Source organism: Phaseolus vulgaris, chromosome 7, assembly GCF_000499845.2.
Source record: "Phaseolus vulgaris cultivar G19833 chromosome 7, P. vulgaris v2.0, whole genome shotgun sequence".
NCBI classification, from domain to species: domain Eukaryota; kingdom Viridiplantae; phylum Streptophyta; class Magnoliopsida; order Fabales; family Fabaceae; genus Phaseolus; species Phaseolus vulgaris.
The window spans coordinates 24,819,447-24,846,326 of NC_023753.2; the positions used below are offsets into that span (position 1 = coordinate 24,819,447).

Here is a 26,880-nt window from a genome sequence, read left to right on the forward strand (position 1 = left end):
TTCTGGTGGCAGCTCCAACAAGATTCCAGCGAGGGTGCGGCGGCAGCTCCGACGAGGTGGCGACTCTGATGAGGCAGTGGGACAGTGGCTGGAAAATTCCAATGAACAGTGGGTTCACCAATAAAAATTGAACCCTAATGTTTTGATACCATATTAAGGGAAAATAATAAATAGAGTAAATTCCTTGTATATATTGAACACATAGGATTATGTTTATATAGAAAATGAAACATGTGAACTAAGCTCATTACATAAATATTATATATAATATATCATAATATCTAATTATATCTAATAATATATAACACTTAACGAGATCATTTTGCTTAAACAAGGTGTCTACAAAAATTTTTATACAGTAGACTGGCCCATCCATCGGGAGATCATCATCATGGGTTGTTGTATTGTAAAACAATCCTGTTTTCTGTGATAAACATAAGGCGGATGGAACTTGGTATGGCCTTAGTGAAGAAGCAAGCCCCAATCATTGACCCAGACGCTTTATTGATGCATCGTCTAGCCAATCTTGAACCCTTTTGGAGGCCTGCCTTCAGTGGAAGACAAGATTGAAAAGATACAGATGAATAGAATGTCCGCATCGCCAATCGCAAGAAGAAGGAGAATCGTCTATGGACAGTGACTTTCCAGATGCTCTACCATAACAACAAGTGGAAGCAATCACTAGACCATCACCTAAGGTAATTTTCTCTCTACCATAGAAGAGGAGCAATCCCCAATATGGTTAGAAGAGGAAGCAACTGTCTGATGAAGGCACACAGAAGAAGATGAAGGTTGATGCTAAACAACTGTCTACTCATCAAGCTATAACGGTAGACGATGACAACACTAATTTGCAAGAGCTAGTGTTGACATCTTTGAGAAAACGTTCTCGAAGTATCTCTCAAGCCTAACCAGCCGCTCCATCTCCACCACCCCTAGATGGGGTAACCCCACTCAACTCATCATCCAACCACTATAAAATCTACACCTCTAGTAACCACAACTTGTACCTCCCATCTGGCGCATTATGATGTCAATTTGCTAACAGTCTTTGGTAGCATTTTTTTCTTATCTTGACAGCCCTGAACCCCTTTGGTCACCCCCACCATTAACGACCACACATTTGTAGCCATACACCAAACCCACCAACAAAATGGCCTTTCCTAGACCTTCCACACAACACAGACTACCTATCAAAAGGCTTACCTTCCGTAGTAAAACCACAACCATCTGCCCCCTCCTTCACAACCAACATAGATGATACTTAGCCTTCATCTGAACCTCAACACATCTTCACACTTTCCCAAGTTCTCCTAGCATCATCTTGGAAGAATCACCCATCTTCAAAAGATCCTTAACCCAAACCTAGTATGTCTTTAATTATCCGTAACTTTGATCATTTTTTGGTTCAATTGTGGGTAGTTTTTCATTACTTTTTGGACATGTCAAAGTGAGATTGAGAGAAAACATAACATGTGGTTTTTTTATAGCATTAAAGAGGATAACAATTATAGGGATTTCTTAAATGTAATTTGACAGTAATTCAATATATTTTGAAAAAATAGAAACCGAATAAACTTATATATAATTACAAAATTAAAGGATTAAAACTATTTAAAAGAAGCCAAGGACCAAAATTACAAATAATTAAAAATTTAGGGATTAAAATCGTAAAGAAAACTGGGACCAAAATTACCTATTTTATCTCAAAAAAAAAAAGTATTATCCCTTATTTATAGCTAGTGAAATTATAAAATACTAGTTTATTTTGATTTTTTGGTATGATAATTCTAAAGGTATATTGTCACTCTTGTTTCCATATGCAACTTAGTGGTTGGATCGTCCTACAATAGATAGATATATTATGTATCTACTAGCATGTCAATATGTGATCATACAGAAAATCACAGAAAAGAAATGAGATGGTATCAACCACCTTATCACAAAGTTCACAACATATCCAAACAAAAGGTTTGTGACCCGTGTTAGTTTGGCGTCTCAATTATAAATTAGCATGCAATAACGAAAGCAAATTATACACGCCCTAGCATTTCTAGTGTAAGAAAACTTGCTCAAAATACATACAAAACTATGGTGTATTTCAAAATAACTGGTGGAGAAATAGTGCCCGAGATAGAAATGAGTTTATCAGACACAGTTTTTGATCTGAAACGGAAGATTCTGAAAGAGTTGGACGTAGAAATTTACAGACAAAGCTTGTGGCACCACAACAGAATAATGAGAGACCATGAATACATGGAGGACTATGAGTTTCGTGAGAGTGAAACACTGTATCTCACTGTTACTCCACTGCCACCTCATCACAAACTCCACGTCTTGATTAAATCTGTGGGCAGTGATGGTTATGTGAGGGTCAAAGAGACTGATAAGGTGAGTGATCTTCGCAGCAAAGTTGAAAGGTATTGGGCTGTTTCTTCACATCTTATAACCCTTAGACGTCTCAATGTTGTTATGGAGAACAACCTTCCTCTATATGCTTACTATGTCAATGAGGATTCTGAGATTAAACTCTCTGTTACATTTGAACCTCGTTGATGTGTAGGTTTATATGTAAAGGTTTTATAAAATAATATATTAGTTAAGACATTTGTAAGAAGTATTCTGTGTCTATATCTATTAAGCAAGATATCTTTTAATATATTTATGAAAGAAATGAAATGAAATTTATTTTAGAAAAAATATGAAATTAGTATTATTTCTAAGTAAACAGATAGTAGTGATTGGTAAAATTATAATTATATATTTCATTTAGATAAGACTGTGATAGTTATTGAAATAAAGATGACATTTGAGTGATAGTTATTATGACTAGATTGAATTAACAAACATTAACTAATACAAAATTAAATGATAAAAAATATGTTTTTAGGTTACTAATTAAATAATGATTCATATAGAATATAGAACAAAAGACTTTTTCAAAGTAGAATAATCTTATTCGGTTGCATTTGATGAATCTAACCAATAAATACAAATGTTAATAAAAAATAATGGTGCAGGTAATGATGATTTTCAAATTTGATATGGTTAAGGTGAGATTGATGTTTGATCAAGAACATGATAATGAAAAAAATTCTAAATAATGTGATTAGAGAAATTGAAAAAAATATCTGTCAAACATTCTTTAAACTATTTCTACAAAAATTTAACCAATTTGTTTGAAATGTTGTTCAAATGTTTTTACCTAGAATTGTAAATATATAGGAATATAATGTTTCTATAAATAAAATGGATGAACTACGAGGTATTATCATAAAAAAAACAAGACAAGAATATTAGTTAAAGGTGATAATCAATAACAAGGGATAGAGATGAAACATATGAATTAGAAGTTGTTAGGTTACTTCTTTTTATATATATATATATATATATATTAATTTCTCAAGCATTTTCATATGTACCATAGGTCTTTCTAAATGATTTCATAAAAAAAAAGTTTATGTATAACCTATTTTAAGGATCATTTGTTTTCAAATCATGTCGGTAAGAAAGTTCTATATGGTCTCAAACAAGCAATTACGCAATGGTATGAGAGGCTTAGCAATTTTCTTATCTCTCATAATTATTAGAGAGGAAAATTTGACAAGACTCTTTACCTAATAAGATCTCAAAACTATATTATTCTTATGAAAAAGTGTATGTAGATGACATAATCCTTGGTGTCCTAATGGTTACTTATGTGAAAAATTTGTATCAATTATGCAGGAGAATTTGAGATGTCCATATATGAGAGCTAATTAACTTACTTCTTAGGATTTCAAGCAAACCAATGAAGCATGGAATCTACTTGAGTTAATCCAAACAAACTCATTAAAGAAGTTTGAAATGGAACGACAGATAAGTTGTTAGACCGTGTACTCATTTTTACTTAAATGTTATAAAAAAATGTAATATGTCATAACAAAATTAAGAAGTCTGTAAAATCATTGCTTTAATTCACAACAAACATACTTAACATGTGCAATAGTGCTTGTATAAGTGCAAGATATAGTTCAACAAGAACCAAAGTACTAAAAAAATTATGAAATATCTAAAAAAAAGAACTGTGAATATTGGATTGTGTATCCAGGTGATGTTTCTCTAACCTTAGTTGTTTTTACAAATACTAACTTTGCAACTTGAATGGATAAGTATTAGTGGTATTTGTCACTTTAATTATATAGTTACATTATGGATTAGTGATAAACATTATGTATTTGTCACTTGGAGTAGTTTGTCTTGGCCAATAAATATCAAATATGTGTTATTCTCTCAACAATAAAAGTTGAATATATATAGTTACTAGGAGTGGTTGTAAACAAATCCACTAGTTGAAACAATAATTAGTTCATTTTAGACTTATAATGTGTGATAATAATATGTTATAAATGTAACTAAAATCCAATGCAACATTAACAAGCTAAGCATATTAAAATAATGCATCGTTTTATTGGAGACAACATTTTAAAAATTGAAATTGGTATTCTTGATATTTCTAACATCATGTAATTCTTCTACCTTAATTTCTCATAGTTTATTTCACATCTCAAAGATAAATATCTTAGTATTTGATGATTTAGTGCCATTCATACTCATTTTGATAATTGTTTAATTGTTATTGCATATCTTAATCGATTGACTCAATACTTTAATTAATTAAAAATCACTATTATATTGCATTTATCATCAGATTGTTCTGTTAAAAAGAAACTTTTTTCCAATAATCAATTAAATCTCTTAATCAAATCATTTGCATTTCTTCTCTGTTTTAATCGATTCATCTGTCGAATTAATCGATTAAAAACACTTATTGCAGTTTTCTGAAATACCTATCACTGCTTTAATTGATTCAGAAATAGATTTAATTCATTAAAAAATGTGTGCATATTCTCATTTTCTGATTTACTACACTGTAACTCGTGGTAATTGTTTCTGTTAAACATAATAACTGCTTTGGAGCTTGTTTTAATATGATTAGCTACCAATAAAACTTAAAGGAATCTATGCAACTTTTTAACTGCACATTTTGTCCAAAACTGATTTGTCACCAATCTCTAATTTTTCACCCACTGATTCTGAATTCAATTAGTTGAATCAAATCTGATATGCTGAGGAACAAACCCTAATTCGTTTGTAAATTGACATTGGTTGAATACATTACATTTATTACTTTGTTCATGGCAGAGAGCCTTTCTTTTATCAAACTATCCACAGACGTAGTACAATATGTCTAGTGTAATTTGGTTTGGTTTTAATTAACTTCTTATAATTAAGGCATCTATTTCATTTTTCAAGCAATATCTATATCTTTTTTTTTTCTCAGACAAATGAAATGGTACATAAAATTACGACTATGGATGCATTTAATATTATGATGAATCAAAAGAATAATAGCAGAATACAAATTCGTAGTCATATACAAGATAAAATCTAATTTATTTAACAAAAAAACTTTCTTTACTGGAATAAATATTATTTCATTGTTTTCCCCTAGGAATGTTCACATTTGTATAAGCCTCACCTTTTAATACACATTACAATTTTGTTCTGCCAATTGGCAGCCATGGAGTCCTCTGATTTGTCCTGAATCACAGTATTTATCAAATTTTCCTTCAAAAGTTCGATCCTGATACATCTGCTAAACTCGTTGCTAGAAAAAGTCTGGGCCGTGTGAAATGAAACCACATAACCTGGGTGTCTACTTGTCTATAAAAGCAAGTCTACATAAGCATCAAGTCCTTGTTTGACAAGGCACTTCTTTAGCTTATATAACGCTCGGATCTCCAATTGCCGAACCCTTTCCTTAGACAAACCAAATATGTCTCCAATTTCTGATAAAGATCTCTGTTCACCATCTTCAAAACCGTACCTTAGTCGGATTATTTTCCTTTCTTTGGGGCGCAAGATAGTTAGGACATTGAGAACATGCCGCCTCATAAGCTGTTTTTCAACACTCAAGTCTGTGGCCTCAACTGTGGGATCTGCAGTAATCTCCTGCAATTATAAAAATAATATGGTTAAATTTGTTGTGTGGAGTATTTGCCTAACAAAATTCTATACCAAAACTATATGGAAATAGTATAAAATTCAGGGCTGGAATCATGTTGCACAGCAGCTAATACATACAAATATATATAAGAAAATTATGATGATTGTCACAAGTCAACAAAATCTCGTCCCAGAAGAGAGGTATTGACATATAAATGACCTTGGTAATGAATTGAACAGAACAAAGCAGATAGTAACTTGACTCTGATCACTACTTCTTAAATAATTAATCTTTCCGTTAAGGTAGTAGGCTACGGTTCCTGGCTAATCTCATACCGAAATATTGTGATCAGATTCTGATGTACACGCTCCTCCGAGCGCTAAAATTCCTTACACTGCTGGTTCCCTTTCATCACGCGCACCAGAATGCAATTACTAGGCAAAATTCAATATTGTTGTAGTTGCTATTAGACCTTCACCAACTTGTTTTTACTTTATATTATCAGCATATGAAAAACTCTCCACACAAAACTCACCAAACAAAATTGGGAGGCTGATTATAAACTGCTTTAAATCCTTTTTGCGTAAACATTCTAAATGTTGATTCAGAACTTGTTTTTCATGGTTACACACTATATATAGATCTAATAAACTGCATCATATCAAAGGGCAAATCACATTAATTTGCTGATAGCATGCAATACCTGGAAAGTTGTATCTTGGTCAGCCCACACTGTTTGCTGCATAGAAATTGGAATTCTTGCAGCATATAGTAACTTGTCAATCTTTTCTACTGTAATGCCTACCCTTCTTGCTAATTCTTCTTTAGTTGGGTGAAGATTTCCTTCCTGAATGTACAATTTCTTTGCTTCCATTATCTTGCCCAATTGGATATATACCTTCTCCTGGAATAACACGTCATTTCTGTGTTACAGAAATAGAATTGATGTTTGCTATGTGAATACCAAAGATACTATAAAAAATATTAATGCACTGGTAGGAAACACATTTTTGTCATTGCCAACAAAAAAGATATTTCATGGAAAATGACTCTTCAAAAGGGTGAAGCCTAAAACTTAGGCAACTAAATTTACCGGCAGACGGATTGTCCTGGAATGTCGAAACACGGCCTTCCTTATTGCTTGCCTTATCCACCAGAATGCATAATTACCAAATCGGGAACCAGCTAGGGGATTGAATTTTTCAACACTCTTCATAAGGCCCATACTACCCTCCTGCAATAGCACCAGAAAAGAAATGTAAAAGATACAGCTGCTTACTGTAGTTGACAATTCTGAAGTGTGAAGATGGTGATTACAACCCTTTAATTAGAGCACTTTTTCCTAAATTCTTGATCCAACCCTAGCCAACCATATTTTTTTGGGTTAACAGATGGTGAACAGGTTAAGTTGAGTTCATTAAATTCAAAAAAATGGCAAATCAAAAACATTTGTTCCCCTTCTATATCCTACATACATAACCATTTTATCCTTGTGTATGTCTTTCACATTTAAGAGAAGTCAGAAATCATGGTTCACTAATTGGTGGAATACTAGGCAACACAACCATTTTGTTCAATGTTATTCACAACCTAGAATATAACTAACCACGAAACCTCGGAAACACCAAACAGCCTTTGCTACAGGGGAAGGAAGGTCTGTATTTTTGGAAAGGCTACCTACCTGTAATAAGTCCTGAAGGCTGAGACCACGTCCCTGATAACTTTTGGCAACATGGACTACCATGCGTAAATTTGCTTGAATCAGCTTTTCTCTGCTTCGGTTTCCATGACGAAGCTGTGAATGGAGCATTCGACAGTTAAGTCCCGCACCCTCGGCCCATTCAGCCATAGTTGGTTCCCTACCAAATTGAGATTGGAGTCTGGTCTTCAATTCTTCCAATTTTAGTAAGTCCTGTTTCATACTCCATGTTAATAGAGCATCACATGTGTTTAGGTAAGGAAATCAAGGGAACTGGGAAAACACCTGTATCTTAGAAATCAGTTCAGATTCTTGTTCAAGTGTCAAAAGTTGTTTTGTTTCAGGACCCCTCAAGAACATGCGCAGGGTATCATTTTGATCAAATTCTTCATTTATCTTCTTTTCTTTGCGTATCCTTTCTTGAGCATCATCCTTTCTTGTAAGGTAGGTTTCATCATCTTTAACTATTGACTTGGATACTTTTCTTTGTTTTGCTCGTCTCTCTAGAAGCCGTGTTGACCTCACAGTTTTATTTCTTCCAACTGAAGGGTCCGCCAAACCAGTGGAAGCCAGACTGAATTGAAGCTTTTAGTTTAGGCATTACACTTTATACATATAGCCTATAAACAGGAAAAATAAATTAGGAATGTTAGAGATGGCCAACAAGATAGAACTAACCCAAAAGGAATTGAATCATCATCAGCTTTAATTGATTTCAAGCCTTCAACTACTGAGGATGTTTGTTTTGCAGTAGACAAAGCTTTCTTAGCAAGAGAAACTCCATTACATTGCACACCATCTGTACGCCTCTCAGAGTCAACAGAAACATGCTGTAGAGTTGAAGAAGCAGCAATTTCTCCTGTTTGAGAGGAATTTAATCTGCAATAGATAATTTATACACCTATAAGGAGACAACTAAAGATAGGAAAAATTTACTATAAAAAAATTACTAAATGATTAAATTCACATATGAAAGAATGATCCTGTCTTACAAGTTCTGTAAACGAGGCCAGAGATGCAGGTGCTTCCTAAAGTCAAGCACTATCTGGTCAGCATTTCCAGTGTTATTCTCTTCATGAACCGTGTCCATATCCATCTGCCTTGTATTTAAAATTGCCTGCAGTTAAACATTGGAAAGATTAATTAGTACTGTGTGCATTACGTCACAATGTAGGAAAAACTTATAAATCACAACCTAAGAAAAGAGTTTGTGCATCCATGCAAAAAATTTATTTTACTGAGTGAGATTATAAAAAGAATGGACCGAGAATCAATTCTTGTTGATTTGTCAACAAAGTAAAAAAATACGAAGGATTTCATTATATGGATTAAAAGAACCTTAAATTTGATGGAGTGCATCAATAAAATTTGAACCTGCGATGTTTTGTCTTCTTTAGACATGTGAAGAAGAGGCCTATATTCATCACGCTGCTCTTGTAAAAGAACTGAGGCAGGGAAATTCTGTGCTGAAAAATTAGAAGACCAAGAGGCAACTGTAGAGGAAGCTTGTTCGCGAAGCATCAAAACTGCAGGTTCATGAACATAGAAATCTAACATATTTTCAACTCAGACTAATGACAGGTTGGAAAAGTACATATGCACAGTCACACACTACTTGGATCAAAGAGGAAACTTTGTATGGAGACTGGGAGTAAATTCAAAATTAGCACAATGAATTCTTTAAGTATATCTATGAAAGGACACTATCAAAAAGAGAGACAATGGAGGAAACTTTTTATCTTAAATTAAGAGGGTTACTCGGAGCATGTTTGAACAAATTTCTCCAGTAATCTAAAATACTTAATTTTAACTTATAGAGAAGTTTATTCCATTTTTTCTTATATTTTTCTCATGTAAAAGTGTTTGTAGAGAATTTTATCCAAACATACCTCTAATGTTTAAAAAATCATAGAAAATGATGTAATTAAGTTTATACCATTTTATTATTGTTGTGAACTGTATCATTTGTTTCATGGTAGAAGCCATATGGGACAAGTCATAGTCGAATAATGTTTGATTCCCAACCAGACAATTGCCTAGGGAAAGATTGTTGTGGGTTACATTAATTGTCTCATGGTGAAGAATCAGATGGTGAAGGCTAGGGGAACCATGTCACAATCAAATCGTGGTGTTTGAACTACTCTTTTTAAGTAAATTGTGATGTCCCAACCAGAGAATTGTTGAGGGGGATTGTTTCTAGTTGCATCAATTATCTTGTGACAGAAGCTAGATGAGTAAACTCACAGTTGAATCATGACACTTATTAGTTGACGGTATAAAAAAATTAAAAGTTATCTTATAAGAAATCAAATCAAAGATATTTTTAGAAATAAACTACTCCTTCCGTTCATTCCAACACTCAAAACAGACCCTCCTATCCTAGAAACAGAACATGATTAAATTATTTTTCTCCTCAGCTTAATAGCCATGATAGCCAACACAAATACAGGAAGTCAGCGAGTGTGCACCAACAGCTACACAACGATATAAAGCCTGTGAAATTAATTACCTAACGAAATATGAATAACATTAAAATTCGTTAACTCATACGTAAAAAAAAATAATATACAAAACACACAATTCAGGTATCCAATGCAAAATCATGCCATAAAGCAAACAGCATTGATAAAGTAAAAACGGTATTCAGCTTCTCAGAAAGTGTAAATACAGCAATGAGTAGAACTATGAAAGGATAAACCTGCAAAAATATGAGCAATGTAACTTGACACATTACTGAATTCCCACCCACACCAGTTCTATCTTGATCTAAAACAAACTTGAGCCACAAAAAAGAACACTAACTATAATTCTGTCGGTCAAACAACATAACGCCATGTAAAATTGGGAAAAACAAAACATGGTACTAGATACAGGTAAACGAAAAGAGAAGAGAATTGCAGTAATAATTGAGTTATAACAGGAGCACCGGAAGTAGAAGAAGACGTGGGGTGAGTGTTCCAAGGGTGAGTTCTTGGAGGGAACGGTGGAGAGGAACAGAACATAGTCCTTGCGAATTCCATAGGAACGAGAAGAACAGCATAGTACATTAGAGTGGTGAGTTGGTAGCAGAAGAAGGTTGCAGCGTGATCATTGTGCAGAGGAAACGCAGGTGGTGTTTCCTTGCCACCATGGCGGGGTGTGATATTTAGATAGAAACGGATAAAGTAGGAGGAAATGGCTTCCAAACGTAGCCTATTTCGGACCTCTGAATTTCTTTGTTTTTCCGACACTGGATTAGGTTCTTTTTATTTCACTTCATAATTCACATAATATTCTTATTGTTATTATTCTATGAATCTACTACGCTCAGTTCCCGTTTGGGTTGCTGCTATGGACTACCCCTTCTAGCCCACTTTGTGTCCCCAAAACTTTGCAATGAAGAATTCTTTTTGCACTCCCCAAATTTTCCTCGGCACCCATATAATTATGAAAATTTTATTTTATCATGAAAAAATTACTTTCAAATGAATAATTCAGAAAAAAAAATTATGAAGAAAATGAATATTGGATTATAAAATCTCGAAATAAAAAAATATTTGAATTGCACAATCTAAAAGTCATTTTTTTTCATAAAGAAAATTTTCAGATTATGTAATTTGATAATCTTTTGAATGGTACAATCCATAAGTCATTTTTTTTACTTTTAATTTGTGTAATCTAAAAATTTCTTTCGGATTGTAAAATCTCAAAAACGTTTTTTATGCAAAAAAAAAAATAGCTTTTAGAAGCGTCTTCACATAGGTAAGCATGATACAACAGTATGAAGCAATCGCGACAAGACAACAAATAACAACAATAGGTGATAACAACAAGGGACAATTTAATCTTTTAACTACTCCATAGGAATGTACATGCCCAAAAAAAATGGACATTTGCAAAAAATAAAAATCCCCAAATCTAATTTCCAAATTATGTTTAAAATTATATGTTTTTTTTTAATGAAAAATACATCACATTCCATTGTTTGTAAAAACACATGGAAGGAAGAGGATTTTTTTTTATAGATGTATGATGTTAAGCCATGGCGTTAAGTGGTGATTAGATACAGGTTTGGTTCTTTTTTGTCCCTCCTCACAAAAAATGGGAGAAAATTTATGTTAAGATTTGTAGAGAAAAAATTTAAAATTTTAATGGCCAATCAATATGATCTATTTCTAGTTGGATTTTCTATTTAAGATTTTTTTATATATTCATAATGTTGCAAACAAACGATATTGCATAAAGTAATTCTTTCAAGAGAAAAATAGAAAATTCTAATAGGTTCTATGTATCAGCTTATTTTATAATAATTGGTATCAAGAGTATTATTAATATTAATTTATGAATTATATTTTAATTTAAATAGTAAATAATCAAAAATAAAAAAATAGGGATTAAATATATTTTAATTTAAAAGTGTAATTTAAGTTTTGATTTAATATTTTTATATTTATTTAATCATTAAAATAATTAACTTATATTTTTTTCTAACTATATATAGGTACGTATATGTATATGGATACTGTGTTGTGACAATTAATTATGATAACTAGGATAAAAGATAATTAAATTAGGGCAAAGAGGAAGATAAGTGGAAAATCATTTTTAAAATAAAATATTGACGGTATAAATGATTTATTATGTTATTTGTTTTGATAAACATGCCTAGAATATTTATGAGGATGGTGAATCACATACTCGATGAATCACATACTCAGACCTTTCATATTTAAATTTGCTGTGGTTATTTTGATTACATTCTCATTTTATTTACTGTTTGTTCTTTAAAACAATATTTATCTCATACAAGGTTTGTGTTAGAAATCATAGAAAAAAATAACTCTTTGTATGCTAATTGATCAAAATGTATTTTTTTATATGAAAATTGTGGTTTTCTTTGGATTCGCTCAATTCTCAAGGAGGATAAATAGATAAGCTAATGTTAAGGTTATAAGAGAAAGGTCAACTCCAACTAATCTTTTAAGCAGGTGAGAAATTTTTCATGGATTCACTAATCTTTATAGAATGTGCATTCAAAAGTCTTATAATTTACCTGTTGGGTCTATTAGTGTCTAAGTTCAAGAGGGGAGGGGTGAATTGAGCTTATAAAATTTTCGCAAGAACACACAATTTTTCAGTATTCCAGAGGCAAAAAGAACAGATTGTTTTTACATGAAACAGATTGATTCTTCAGAGCAGTCTTGGCACAATTTGAATTTTGTTCAATGTAAAATTGTAATCAACAGAGAATTATAACAGAACCAGATCAGCTTAATATTGTGAGGATGAAGGATACAGCTATGCTTAGGAATCAACCAAAATTACACAACACAAGATTTCAAGAAGAATGATCTTTTCTCAAGTTTTAATGAATGGACAGTTTGTTCACAATTCACTTAAATCATTATATGCAGCAACCTTGTTTATGATTAGAAAACTTTAACAAATCAGGAAGAACAGTTTTCACTTAAACCCAGAATTAACAGATTCAATTTCAAAAGAACAGATTTAGTTCTTGACAGAATTAAGCAAAAACCAGAAATGAGTGCAGGGATGAGAATATAAGGTACACACGTTTTTATATTGGTTCACTCATACAGAGCTACATCCAGTCTCACCTTACCCCAAGGTGGAATTCACTAAAAACAGTATCAATCACTTACAAAATCAGCAGTTCTTGAACACTACAAGAACAACACACACAATGCTGAAAAACCCTATTTCAGCACACCTTGCACTCCAAGAAACCCTATCAAGGAGTGACTAACACTTACACCTTTACACAACAGAATAAAGGAAAGATTACACCTGAAAAGAAGATGCAAGAACTCAAAACCAGTAGTTCAATTTGCTGCAGAACTGCACCAGCACCTTCACCAAGATTCAAGGTTTCCTAGAACAAGCACACTTGAAAATCTCTTTGGAAAACCTTTCAAAAATCTTTCAATCCTTCTTCTCACATGGAAATTGTTTGATCTCTGTCAAAAGCGTAATTCCTCAGCACTAATTCATGTGAGAGAGACTTTTCTTTATATAGAAAACAGTTTCTAACTTCTTTTCAAAAAACAGTTGAAAAGCAGTTATGAAAACAACAGATTCATTTTTGAACTTAACAGATTTATTTTGTGAAAACTGCCAACTCAGCTAACTGAAATAACTGTCTGAGTTGTACCTTTGGTGCCCTAACTAACTTGTGAAAAACCTTTCAGCAGACCAAAGAATAAACTTGTTCTTTCACAGTAAACAGATTAAATGGAGGCAAATAGGCCAGCTCAGCTTTAACTGAAATAACGAACTGAGCTTTGCCTGTGGTGCCCTAACAGAATTTTAGAAAAGCCTTTTAACAGAGAAGAAATAAACAGATTCTTTCTCCATACAACAGATTTATTTGTGTACTGATTTAAAACTTTTAAAAACATTTTAAAAAGCTTTTCAAAACCCATTTAACCACATCATGTGCTTGATCTAGACTTGGTTAGGCATCTAGGATAGGTTATACAGCAAAAGGCAATCACACACACTTACAAGCCTAATTACAAATGAATCTAAAAACCTATTACAATCTTCAAAGCACTCAAGCCATTTTCTTCATCAAACACACATCAAGCCTTGGTAGGGAAGAAGCTTCCTTCAGCTTCAACAATCTCCCCCTGTTTGATGGAGACAAATTCCCTTTGCTTTGCACAGCTTTGAAGAAAGATCATGACCAAATCTGTACAGACCTATATACAAAGAAAACAGGTGTTAAAGCAGAACAAACAGATTTAGAAGTGATATACCTGCAGATTTAACATCTGAATCATATCAGCAGCCACTGTGAATATCATCTGCAGAACCTGTACCAGGCTATTCTTAGGCTATTCTGTACCAGGCTATTCTTCTCCCCCTTTGGATTCATCAAACAGAATGGGAGCACAAAATACCACAGAAAAATAATAGCCATACATAACAGTTCAAATAAAACCAACATAGAGATTCATTACAACCCACAAAACAACTAAAACCAGTGCAGAGAAAAAAAACAATACAGATTAATCCCAAATTGTTCAACAACATATAAAAGATAAAGACTTAGAAATATGATCACTTGTTGTTGTAATAGAGCTCAGCTAGCTGCACTTGAACTCCTTCAAGTTGATCATCCAAGTGTTGAAATCTGGCGTAAGTCATCTCATAGTGTGCCTTCTGCTCATCTGTGAGTGTGTCCAGCCTGCTTAGCACCTGTCTTTCAAACATAGACAGAGGTTCACCCCTGTACTCAGGTGCCTCATATGCAACTATTGCATTCTGACTAGTGGCAGCAACATCTTCATGTTCAGCAAAATGTACTGGTGATTCGTCCATGTGTTGCACACCATCAGCATTTTCTTCTTCTTCATTTCCTTGAGGAGCAGCTTCTTGCTCAGCCCTTTGTCCAACATTTCTTCTAAAAACCCAGCCATCTTCATCCTTATAGAATCCCATTTTCATGAGTGTGGAGTTATCTATTTCACTTGCAGCCTTAATAGAGTCATTCCTTTCATTGGTAGTGTCCACTTTAAAGTGATCAATTAGTTTTGACACAAATATTGCATAGGGAAGACGATAATCAGGTAGTCTTGCAGATTTCAGCATATGTTCAACCATAGTACTTACCCAATTTACCTTAAGCTGGTTCATGATGCAATACAGCAGTATCAAGTCTTCCTCATGAAGTACAGCATGATTACTTCCTCTAGGGGTAAGCTGCCAAGCAATTATATGAGCTAAGAGTCTAGGAATTAGAGTTAGGCTACCTGCATGATACCTAGCTACTGGTTCAGTGGGATTCCTCACACAGCTTCTATAAAATTGCAATTTGTTGAATCCTTGAATTCCAGCAGTGTTTCCTTTGCTCACTTTCAGTCCTGAATATTTGATTCCACCCACACTGCTCCAGATTTCCCTAGTGATCTTCAGCTTCACTCCTTTTACATGGGAAACCAGATTTTTACCATCTTGTTCAAGGTTGCAGTAAAACACCTTCACAAGATCTGGATAAACATTTCCATTCATCTCCAGAAATCCTTTCAGCTTTTGATGTTTGAGCAAGTCTTTGGCTTCTATCAAATTCTCCTCTCTCAGCCATGAGAACTCAAGCAGCTTGGGTACATTGATTTGCTTCCTGCCAGTCTCATGTATGAACCTTGTCATTCCCTCTGAATCTCCAGCAAACCAGTTTTCCAGGATACCTTGGCTGCTTTGAGATTGCTCCTTGGATTTCTTCTTTCTATGTGAGGAGGATGTCATGCTTAATCTGTTTTTCCCTGGACCGCTTATAGTGCAAGTGAGATGGTGTGAGGGACGAGCTAAATTGTGCTAGATTTATATAGGATTATTAAACCAGAATTGAAAATCACAAATTTTAATTCAGGGCAATGTAATCAGATTTTGGAAATAATGAATTTTGAAAAAAAAATCAAATCCCACAGATATGCTACAGATTTTATTCCAATGGTGCAGCAGGTTCAGGTGTGGATTCACGTAAGAATATCTTGGAACCTGATTTTGGTACATCAAATCTGTTGCATCTACACAAAATCCAATTAGTTAGGATACCCACACATTGATTTGCATGGATCTGCTGGTCAATAACCGTAAAAGCAGTCAACAATAAAGTGAGAGAGAGAAAAATAAATCTTTCTCTTTCCTAGTCACAGCTATGATTTCTGAACCAGGGAACGAAACAGGTTAAAACATAAAACAACAGATTGAAATTTTCACTGCAGAGGACAATTCAAGCTAATAATACCCAATTCATTTAAAAGAAAGTGAAACCTGTCTTTAGCAAGTGGTTTAGTGAATAGATCAGCTAGTTGAAATTCAGTACCAATGAATTGTATATCACATGTTCCATTAGCTATATGTTCTCTTAGAAAGTGATGTCTAATTTCAATGTGCTTAGTCCTTGAGTGGATGACAGGATTCTTAGACAGATTTATGGCACTTGTATTATCACAATTTATAGGTATGTTATTTAACAGAATACCAAAATCACTTAGTTGCTGCCTTAGCCATAAGGTTTGAGCACAACAACTTCCAGCAGCTATGTATTCTGCTTCTGCTGTGGAGAGAGCAACACAAGCTTGCTTCTTGCAATGCCAAGAGATTAGACTTGATCCAAGCATGTGACAAGTCCCACTTGTGCTCTTCCTATCAACTTTGTAGCCTGCAAAATCAGAATCTGAAAAACCAATCAAATTCAAAGATACCTTGTTAGGATACCACAATCCAACATCCTTAGATCCTTGCAAATATTTCAGAATTCTCTTTGCTGCATTGTAGTGTGATTCCTTTGGATCAGATTGATATCTAGCACATAGACATACAGCAAACATAATGTCAGGCCTGCTGGCAGTTAGATATAATAAGGAACCAATTAAACCCCTATATTTCGTTTGATCCACTGATTTTCCTGCAGAATCTTGATCCAGCTGACAACTTGTTGAAATAGGAGTGTTGATTGCTTTGCATTGATTCATATCAAACTTCTTGAGCAGTTCCTTGCAGTATTTTTCTTGACTTATGAAAATTCCATCCTTGAGTTGCTTAACTTGTAGTCCAAGGAAGAAATTCATTTCTCCTAACATTGACATCTCAAACTCACTTTTCATGGTTTTCACAAAGTCTTCACACATCTCTTCATTTGTGGATCCAAAGATAATATCATCTACATAGACTTGCACAAGTATGATATCTTCACTTTTCTTCTTTAGAAAGAGAGTTTTATCTGAATTGCCACGGCTATAACCTTGAGAAAGCAGAAATTCACTTAGCCTTTCATACCATTGCCTAGGTGTTTGCTTCAATCCATATAAGGCCTTCTTAAGCATGTACACATGTTCTGGATTTTTGTGATCTTCAAACCCTGGAGGCTGAGATACAAACACCTCTTCATTTATGTAGCCATTTAGAAATGCACTCTTGACATCCATTTGAAACAGCTTGAAACCTTGTATGCTGGAAAATGCTAGAAGAAGTCTGACAGCTTCAAGACGTGCTACTGGTGCATAAGTTTCACCAAAATCAATACCTTCTTCTTGGTTATACCCTTTAGCAACCAGTCTTGCTTTATTTCTAGTGATTGCTCCATGTTCATCCATCTTGTTCCTGTACACCCACTTGGTTCCTATGATATTCATCTCATGCTTTCTTGGAACCAAAGTCCACACTTCATTGTATTCAAACTGGTTCAGCTCTTCCTGCATTGTTGTTATCCAATTGCTGTCTTGCAGTGCTTCTTCCAGGCTTTTAGGCTCAATCTGTGACACAAAAGCTACTGTTCTGCAGAAATTGTTGATTGAATTCCTTGTTGAGACTCCTTTCTCAATTTTACCAATTACATTGTCAAGAGTGAGATCCCTTGGAGTCTTCCATTCTTTAGGCAGTCCTGCATTCACAGTAGATTCTTTGACAGAATTTGGATTAGTAGCATCAAGCTCATTGGATTGATTTTGTTGCATAATTGTTCTTAAATCATCCATACCAGGTTCATCCATAACAGATTTGGGCACAGAAAAATCTGTTTCATCAAACACAACATGTATAGATTCTTCAACTGCAAGCAATCTTTTGTTATACACTCTATAAGCATGACCATTTATAGCATAACCAATATGAATTCCTTCATCTGATTTAGGATCAAACTTCCCCAGATTATCTTTACCATTATTTAAAACAAAGCATTTGCAGCCAAACACCCTAAGATGACTAATGCTAGGCTTCCTACCTTTATACAATTCATAGAGAGTTTTCTTAAGAATTGGTCTAATCAATGTTCTGTTAAGCACATAAGAAGCAGTATATACAGCATCAGCCCAAAAATATTTAGGTAAACCAGATTCATTTAGCATAGTCCTAGCTAACTCTTCTAGTGATCTATTCTTTCTTTCAACAACACCATTTTGTTGGGGTGTCCTAGGAGCAGAATAACTATGTATGATCCCATGTTTTTCACAATATTTATCAAACTTTGCATTTTGAAATTCTCCCCCATGATCACTACGAATCTGTTTTATCCTATTTTCATTTTCATTATGCAGAACCTCAGCAAGTTTCTTAAAGGCTTTATATGCATCATTTTTAGAAGCAAGAAACAAAGTCCATGTATATCTTGAAAAGTCATCAACAATCACCAAAGCATAGTAATTTCCAGCTAAGCTAGCAGTCCTAGATGGTCCAAACAAGTCCATATGCAAAACATCCAAAGCTTTATTTGAAGAAACCATATCTTTTGATTTAAAAGAAGTTCTAATATGTTTTCCCTTTACACAGGCATCACACAATCTGTTATTTTGAAACTTTATGTTTGGTAAACCAGAAACAAGTTCCTTAGATTTTAGCTTATTCAAGTGATTTGTGTGAATGTGAGCTAGTCTCCTATGCCACAGCCATGACTCATCATTTTTAGATAGCAAACACTCATTTTCAGAACAACTCTTTATAATGTCTAGGAGATAAATGTTGTTTACCCTTTTTCCAGTGAACAGCACCTTACCAGAATTTTCATTTGAAATTGTACAAGTATTTGCTTCGAAATTGACCTTGTATCCCTTGTCACACAGCTGGCTAATACTTAGAAGACTATGTTTTAGCCCTTCAACATATAGGACATTCTCAATAGTAGTTGAGTCTTTAGTACCAACATCTCCTCTTCCAAGAATTTTTCCTCTATTGTTATCTCCATATGTGACATGCCCTTCAGCTTTGAGTTTCAAATTTATGAACTGAGTCACATCACCAGTCATGTGCTTTGAGCAGCCACTGTCTAGGTACCACTGGTTTCTCCTGCTGTTTTTCTGCAACAAAACAGATTTAGCACATATGGTACCCCTTTAGTCTAGGGTCCAGCATGATTAACACCTTTCCTTAGGAAGCCATTTGGCCAATCCTTTAGGAACAAGATATCTCCTAGCCTTACATGTTCTAGATACATGACCAGATTTCATACAATAAAAACATGTTGCAGTATGCATTGTTTTTGAATTACTAAAAGAGGAAAAACCTGTTTTGGAAGGAACAAAGAAACTTGACAACTTTTTCACATTACCTTTCATTCCAGGATTATATCCTAAACCATTTTTATTGAAAACAGCATTCTGTGAACCTAATAATGTTTCAAGATTTTCTCTTCCCTTAGTGAAATTTGAAAGTGTTTTTAACAAATACTCAACCTGTTTTTCCAGCTTTTTGCAATTATCACAAGTTTTAATTGATGCATGCAAACATGTCAATTCAAGACTAATTAATTCAGTTTTAGCTTTGTGCAGTTCTTCTTCAAGAGCTTTAACCTTTGATTCAAGTACCCTATTTACTCTATTCAATCTGTTGCACATTATAGCCAACCTGTTTGCTTCATCATGTGTTTCCTTAAAGGCTAATAGCAGTTGATCATAGTTTTCAGAATCAGTGGAGAAATTACTTACTGAGTCAGAGTTGGATCCCTCATCATTCACCATGAAGCAAAGATTTGCTTCTTCACTTTCAGTTGAAGAATTACTAGATGAGGATACATCATTTTCTTCCCATGAGATATATGCTTTTCTACCTTTCCCTTTGTCACTCCTCTTGCTTGCTGATTTTTCTTTACTTTGATTGTTTGGACAATCAGCTTTTATATGACCTGGTTTACCACATCCAAAGCACGTGTAATTGGAAGAATTTGAATCAATAGATTGTTTGGAATACCTCTTTCTTTGCTGAGTTCTGTCACGGTTTTTCTTTCTAAGAAATCTGCTGAATTTTCTGGTGAGCAGACTCACAGTCTCATCATGTTCTGGATCACCTTCTTCCTCACTTGTATCATGTTCTATGGTAGTTTTCAGAGCAATTCCTTTGGCCTTCTTTTCCACTGTTTCTTGTTCTTTCAATCTTTTCAGCTCAATTTCATGTTCTATCAGCTTTCCAAAAAGTGCAGCAGTGGACATCATGGATAAATCTCTGGATTCTGAGATTGTTGTTACCTTAGGCTGCCAGCTCCTATTAAGACATTTTAATACCTTAATGTTAAGCTCTTCCTTGTCAAAGACTTTACCAAGGCCAGTGAGGTGATTTACAATGTGTGTAAATCGTTTCTGCACATCTGCAATACTTTCTTCAGATTGCATTCTGAACATCTCATACTCCTGAATTAGTGAGTGCTTCCTTGCCCGTTTCACATCATCAGTCCCTTCACGAGTCACCTCTAGTACATCCCACATCTCCTTTGTTGAGTTACATTGAGAGACTCTAAAGAACTCATCCATATTCAATGCAAAGGTGATGATATTCTTGGCTAAGGAGTCATATTGGGCCTTCTTCTTCTCGGTTTCACTCCATTCAGACCAAGGCTTCTTTATTGTTTCATCTTTGACAACCTGCATAGGTATGAAAGGTCCACTGACCACTGCATCCCAGATTCCCATGTCAATAGATTCCATAAAGATCTTCATCCTGATTTTCCAGAAAGCATAGTTAACACCACCAAACATAGGAGGTCTATTAATAGATGCACCTTCAGCAAAAGGCATTTTAAACTCAGACATCATACACACACTTGAGCAAAATACAAGCCCTAGCTCTTGATACCAATTGTTGGGTCTATTAGTGTCTAAGTTCAAGAAGGGAGGGGTGAATTGAGCTTATAAAATTTTCGCAAGAACACACAATTTTTCAGTATTCCAGAGGCAAAAAGAACAGATTGTTTTTACATGAAACAGATTGATTCTTCAGAGCAGTCTTGGCACAATTTGAATTTTGTTCAATGTAAAATTGTAATCAATAGAGAATTATAACAGAACCAGATCAACTTAATATTGTGAGGATGAAGGATACAACTATGCTTAGGAATCAACCAAAATTACACAACACAAGATTTCAAGAAGAATGATCCTTTCTCAAGTTTTAATGAATGGAGAGTTTGTTCACAATTCACTTAAATCATTATATGCAGCAACCTTGTTTATGATCAGAAAACTTTAACAAACCAAGAAGAACAGTTTTCACTTAAACCCAGAATTAACAGATTCAATTTCAAAAGAACAGATTTAGTTCTTGACAGAATTAAGCAAAAACCAGAAATGAGTGCAGGGATGAGAATATAAGGTACACACGTTTTTATATTGGTTCACTCATACAGAGCTACATCCAGTCTCACCTTACCCCAAGGTGGAATTCACTAAAAGCAGTATCAATCACTTACAAAACCAGCAGTTCTAGAACACTACAAGAACAACACACACAATGCTGAAAAACCCTATTTCAGCACACCTTGCACTCCAAGAAACCCTATCAAGGAGTGACTAACACTTACACCTTTACACAACAGAATAAAGGAAAGATTACACCTGAAAAGAAGATGCAAGAACTCAAAACCAGTAGTTCAATTTGCTGCAGAACTGCACCAGCACCTTCACCAAGATTCAAGGTTTCCTAGAACAAGCACACTTGAAAATCTCTTTGGAAAACCTTTCAAAAATATTTCAATCCTTCTTCTCACATGGAAATTGTTTGATCTATGTCAAAAGCGTAATTCCTCAGCACTAATTCATGTGAGAGAGACTTTTCTTTATATAGAAAACAGTTTCTAACTTCTTTTCAAAAAACAGTTGAAAAGCAGTTATGAAAACAACAGATTCATTTTTGAACTTAACAGATTTATTTTGTGAAAACTGCCAACTCAGCTAACAGAAATAACTGTCTGAGTTGTACCTTTGGTGCCCTAACTAACTTGTGAAAAACCTTTCAGCAGACCAAAGAATAAACTTGTTCTTTCACAGTAAACAGATTAAATGGAGGCAAATAGGTCAGCTCAGCTTTAACTGAAATAACGAACTGAGCTTTGCCTGTGGTGCCCTAACAGAATTTTAGAAAAGCCTTTTAACAGAGAAGAAATAAACAGATTCTTTCTCCATACAACAGATTTATTTGTGTACTGATTTAAAACTTTTAAAAACATTTTAAAAAGCTTTTCAAAACCCATTTAACCACATCATGTGCTTGATCTAGACTTGGTTAGGCATCTAGGATAGGTTATACAGCAAAAGGCAATCACACACACTTACAAGCCTAATTACAAATGAATCTAAAAACCTATTACAATCTTCAAAGCACTCAAGCCATTTTCTTCATCAAACACACATCAAGCCTTGGTAGGGAAGAAGCTTCCTCCAGCTTCAACACGATCAACCTTCAAAGGGTTTGAACACATTTGATTCAACAATCTCCCCCTATTTGACGAAGACAAGTCCCTGGTTGCTTGTGTTGGATTTGATTGAATCTGAAGCAGTTTCTGCAAGACAAAGTTTAAGCAAAACACAATATCTCTTATAGAAGGTTAGAGCAAAAACAGAAATTGTATATCAGCAGTATAAAAACCAGCAGAAATAAGGTTTACTTAAACACTCATAAACCACATAGAGTTTGCAGAAATAAAAGATAATGAAAGACAACACAAAATAAATCTCCCCCTATTTTTCTTCACAAATAGACAAAAAGAAGAGATAAAAAGATAATTGTTCCAGATCATGCAGAAAATTAAAACAAAAGCAATTAAATTGATACAAGACCAAAAACAATCGGTTGTTTCGTGAATTCAACCGGTTGTTTTTCCTTTAATCATCTTTGCCATACTGAAGTTCAAAACTCTGATTCTAAACAGCTTCTATCTGTTCATCCAAGGTCATGAACCGGGTATCCATGTTGTTGAACCTGTTGTCTATACTCTGGAAGTTGCTTACACACAAATCATGAAGATTTCTTTGATTCTCGGCAAATCCATCAAGCCTATTGACCATGTATCGTTCAAAAGAAGACATGGATGGCATTTCATCTCCTTGATTCCCTGCACTGGTTCCAGCACCTTGATTGGTTTCAGGTTGCTCTTCATGGTGAAAATCCATGTCAGTAGCGTGATCTTCTTCATCAAAATCAGCAACTGCAGCACTTAATGAGGCACCAAGATCACCATCTTTGCTCACCCATTTGCCATTTATTTTGGTGAATCTCATCTTGCTAAGAGAGCCATTGTTCATCTCTTGAGTTGACTTAACCAACTCAGATGTCTCATCTTCAAGATTCACTTCAAAATAAAGCAAGAATTTAGAGATCAAAACAGCATAAAGATAGTGATAATCACTTAACCTCATGGCTTTTTGCATGTGTTCTTTGATGATGTGGATCCAATTGATTTTGATCTTCTTCATGATGCAGTAGATGTATACTAGGTCTTCTTTTGTTAGGAAAGAATGATTGCTCCCCCTTGGAGTAAGAATCCAAGTTAAAATAAGAGCAAGCACCCTTTCATCTAGCTAAGCCTCCAACCGAACAAGTTCTCACTTGGGCATTTTGATTCTTCAAGCAACTCTTGTAGTATTGGACTTTGTTGAAATCCTCCACTACTCCAAGATTTCCCTTGTTGATTCTTAGGCCAACATATTTCAGACCAATAACAGCAGTCCATACATCATAAGAGATCTCCATGTCAACTCCCTTCACATGAGAAACAAGGTTGTTTCCCTCAAACTTGAGATTGGTGTAGAACACCCGAATCAAATCAGGGTAGATGTTTCCCTTCATCTCCAAGAACCTTCTTAGTGATTGGTCCTTGAGCTGCTTCCTCACATTGTCTAGCTTTTGGCTTTTCAGCCAATCAAAGGAAACAACTTTGGGGTTGTTTATCACCCTTGTGCTAGTTTCAAACCTATACCTTTCAATGAGCTCATTATCTCCAAAAACCAACCCTCTAATCTCCCTCCAGACCTTACTGCTCTGGTTTTGATCCTCTTTAAAGTAGGAGAAGTTGATTCCATGACAGCAGAAAAAGATGCAAAGAAGACTCACACAAGGAGAGCAAGAGTTGTTGCAAGAGATGGCTCAATTGATTGTTCTTGTGAGAGTGAACAGCTGCAACAGAATTTAAAGAAACACAGAACCAAACTACATTCAATAATGTGAGTGGGTTTCAATTTTTCAGAGAGAAAAGACTTAACCAAGACCTGCACAGAAAACGTTAGAAAAAGCAAAAAATCACATGGTCATCACATGTGATCTTTGACTAGTCATAAAAGCTCTTAAATTTTCAAGATTTTGGAATTTATTCATTTATGACATGTTGTAACTTTCTTCATAACATAATCAGGCTTTCAACACAGCTTTATTGACCCAGATCCTATCGTAATTGATATCTGCAACAGATAGAAATTAAAAAGAAATTAAGTCTATTCTTTCACAATGCTGTCAGATACAAAACAATCGGTTGTTTCGAGGAAACAATCAGTTGTTTTTCTGCAACAGTAAAACTAATTTTGAATTTTTTTTTAATCATGAGGAGAAAGGATTCAAAACAGATGTATTTGTACATTTTAGAAGAGATATTTAAGCATGAATATGAATTTAAAAAGGAATTAAAGATAGAGAAAAGGAAGGTCTTATCCTTTATGATTTTCCTTCAATTAGTCATATGCCTTTTGATCAAGAAGCCTCTTTTTATTATTGAGAACCTTGGACTGATACATAACATTGATTCAGCTTCAATGTTGATATTTTCCTTCCAAGAACCTGATCAGATGACTCAGTTCCTCATATTCCTTTAGATTCCATGCATAAACATGAATTCAAGCAACAAGGTTTGGTCCCCTTACAAATGTGGGTCCATTTGGTTTACTTTTATCATTTTTCACAACCTTTAGGAATCCATTTCATAAAGCCTCTGGGAACAGAAAATTTCCTTATTTTGCAGAATCTAACAGAATGGCCTTTCTTCATGCAATAAAAGCATGTAACAATCGGTTGTTTCGACTTAACAATCGGTTGTTTTACTGGCTTTCTTGAAAAACTTTTTGAAAACTTATCTTGCTTGTTTTGTGGATTAAAACCTAATCCAGCTCTTCCAAAAATACAGTTTTGAGATGCCAAGACATTCTCAAAGTTGGATTTTCCTTTTGAAAGCTTATCCACAATACTTACAAGATAATGCACTTTCCTTTCAAGATTTTCACAATTTTCACAAATGAGAGTGTCACACTTGCAAGAAGAGTTTTTGCAATGTGTTTCAAGATTTTCAAAATCCCTTTTTGATTTTTCCAGCTCTTCTTCAAGTGCCTTAACTCTCTTTTCAAGCCAGCTGTTAAGATCTTTCAATCGGTTGTTTGAAAGAACCAATCGATTAGCTTCATCATGTGTTTCTTGAAAAGCTTCAAGCAATTCACTATAATTTTCAACACTTGAGAATCACATGAACTTACTTCACTTGAGTTGCATGACTCATCATCTCCTTCAGCAATCAAGCATAAGTTTACCTTTTCTTCCTTTCTTGATGATGAGCTTTTATCATTATAAGCTCTTCTTGATTTTCCTTTCTTCTCCTGCTTCTTGAAGTTTCTCTTCCTTTTGTTGGGACATTCAGTTTTAAGGCACTCCTTGGATTCTTGTGATACTCTTTAAGGGTATTCCACATTTCTTAGGCAGAACTACATTCTGAAACCTTGAGCAGTTCATTAGAATCAAGTGCAGATACAATGATGTTCATAGTTAAACAATCAATATGTTCTGTTTCAGAAGAATCATTTTCAGATATAGGCATGAGATAGTTATTTGTAATAACATTCCAGATTTTTCTATCTATAGATTCAACAAAGAATTTCATTCTTATCCACCACAATTCATATTTCATACCACAGAACAAAGGTGGTTTATTTAAACATGCACCTTCCCCAAAAGAAAACTTTTCAGCCATTTTAAAAATATTTTAGGATCACACTTGAATAAATTTCAAGAAACAAGCTCTTGATGCCAATTGTTAGAATGTATGACTTTAAACTAAAGGGGGGTGAATGGTTTAAAGAGGGTTTTCGCAAACTTTTAAGTCTAGAATGAAATTACTTCGAGAAAACTTGATTAAGAATTCAATTTGCCAAAAACACAAAGCAATTTAGCACAACACCAGAAAAACAATCGGTTGTTTCGTAGAAAAAATCGGTTGTTTCGTAGAAACAATCGGTTGTTTATACCAGTTCACAAATATAAACTGAATTTAAAGAGTTCAAAGGATAGGGAGAATGCACACAGAGGTTTATACTGGTTCACTCTTAAACCAAGAGCTACATCCAGTCTTCCCAGAAACCATTGGGAAATCCACTAAGCAATCAACCTTAGATTACTTACAACACCACCAAAGAAGTGACATTGATCCCCTCAAGACACACACTTTCTTTCGCTT

General features: G+C 34.4%; 2 protein-coding genes across 3 annotated transcripts; one reads left to right on the forward strand and one right to left on the reverse strand.

Moving 5' to 3' along the window:
* The first annotated feature begins 2,091 nt into the window (after positions 1 to 2,091).
* Positions 2,092 to 2,556, forward strand: LOC137829296 (uncharacterized). The gene has a single exon (XM_068636099.1). It carries the CDS (start codon positions 2,092 to 2,094, stop codon positions 2,554 to 2,556), a length of 465 nt encoding a protein of 154 aa, XP_068492200.1.
* Positions 2,557 to 5,417: 2,861 nt separating this feature from the next.
* Positions 5,418 to 10,954, reverse strand: LOC137828812 (RNA polymerase sigma factor sigF, chloroplastic-like). Of its 2 annotated transcripts, none has more exons than XM_068635525.1 (9): positions 10,615 to 10,954; positions 9,063 to 9,214; positions 8,681 to 8,805; positions 8,367 to 8,567; positions 7,974 to 8,262; positions 7,671 to 7,901; positions 7,083 to 7,223; positions 6,693 to 6,893; positions 5,418 to 5,994 (listed from the first exon to the last, which is right to left on the reverse strand). In XM_068635525.1, the coding sequence occupies exons 1-9, from the start codon at positions 10,733 to 10,735 to the stop codon at positions 5,707 to 5,709; spliced, it is 1,749 nt and encodes a 582-aa protein (XP_068491626.1). In that variant the 5' UTR covers positions 10,736 to 10,954; the 3' UTR covers positions 5,418 to 5,706. The 2 variants fall into 2 exon arrangements, with proteins under 2 accessions (XP_068491626.1, XP_068491627.1); XM_068635526.1 differs by having other exon boundaries at positions 9,063 to 9,154; positions 10,615 to 10,930.
* Between the last annotated feature and the right edge of the window lie 15,926 nt (positions 10,955 to 26,880).

What these genes read in the sequence shown, in the direction of transcription:
- LOC137829296 (XM_068636099.1), top strand. Translation starts at nt 2,092, where the DNA reads ATGGTGTATTTCAAAATAACTGGTGGAGAAATAGTGCCCGAGATAGAA.
- LOC137828812 (XM_068635525.1), bottom strand. Translation starts at nt 10,735, where the DNA reads ATGTACTATGCTGTTCTTCTCGTTCCTATGGAATTCGCAAGGACTATG. An exon ending in CACGTCTTCTTCTACTTCCG is followed by an intron (nt 9,215 to 10,614) that starts GTGCTCCTGTTA and finishes ATGAACCTGCAG; the next exon opens with TTTTGATGCTTCGCGAACAA. An exon ending in CCAGGACAATCCGTCTGCCG is followed by an intron (nt 6,894 to 7,082) that starts GTAAATTTAGTT and finishes GTGTTATTCCAG; the next exon opens with GAGAAGGTATATATCCAATT.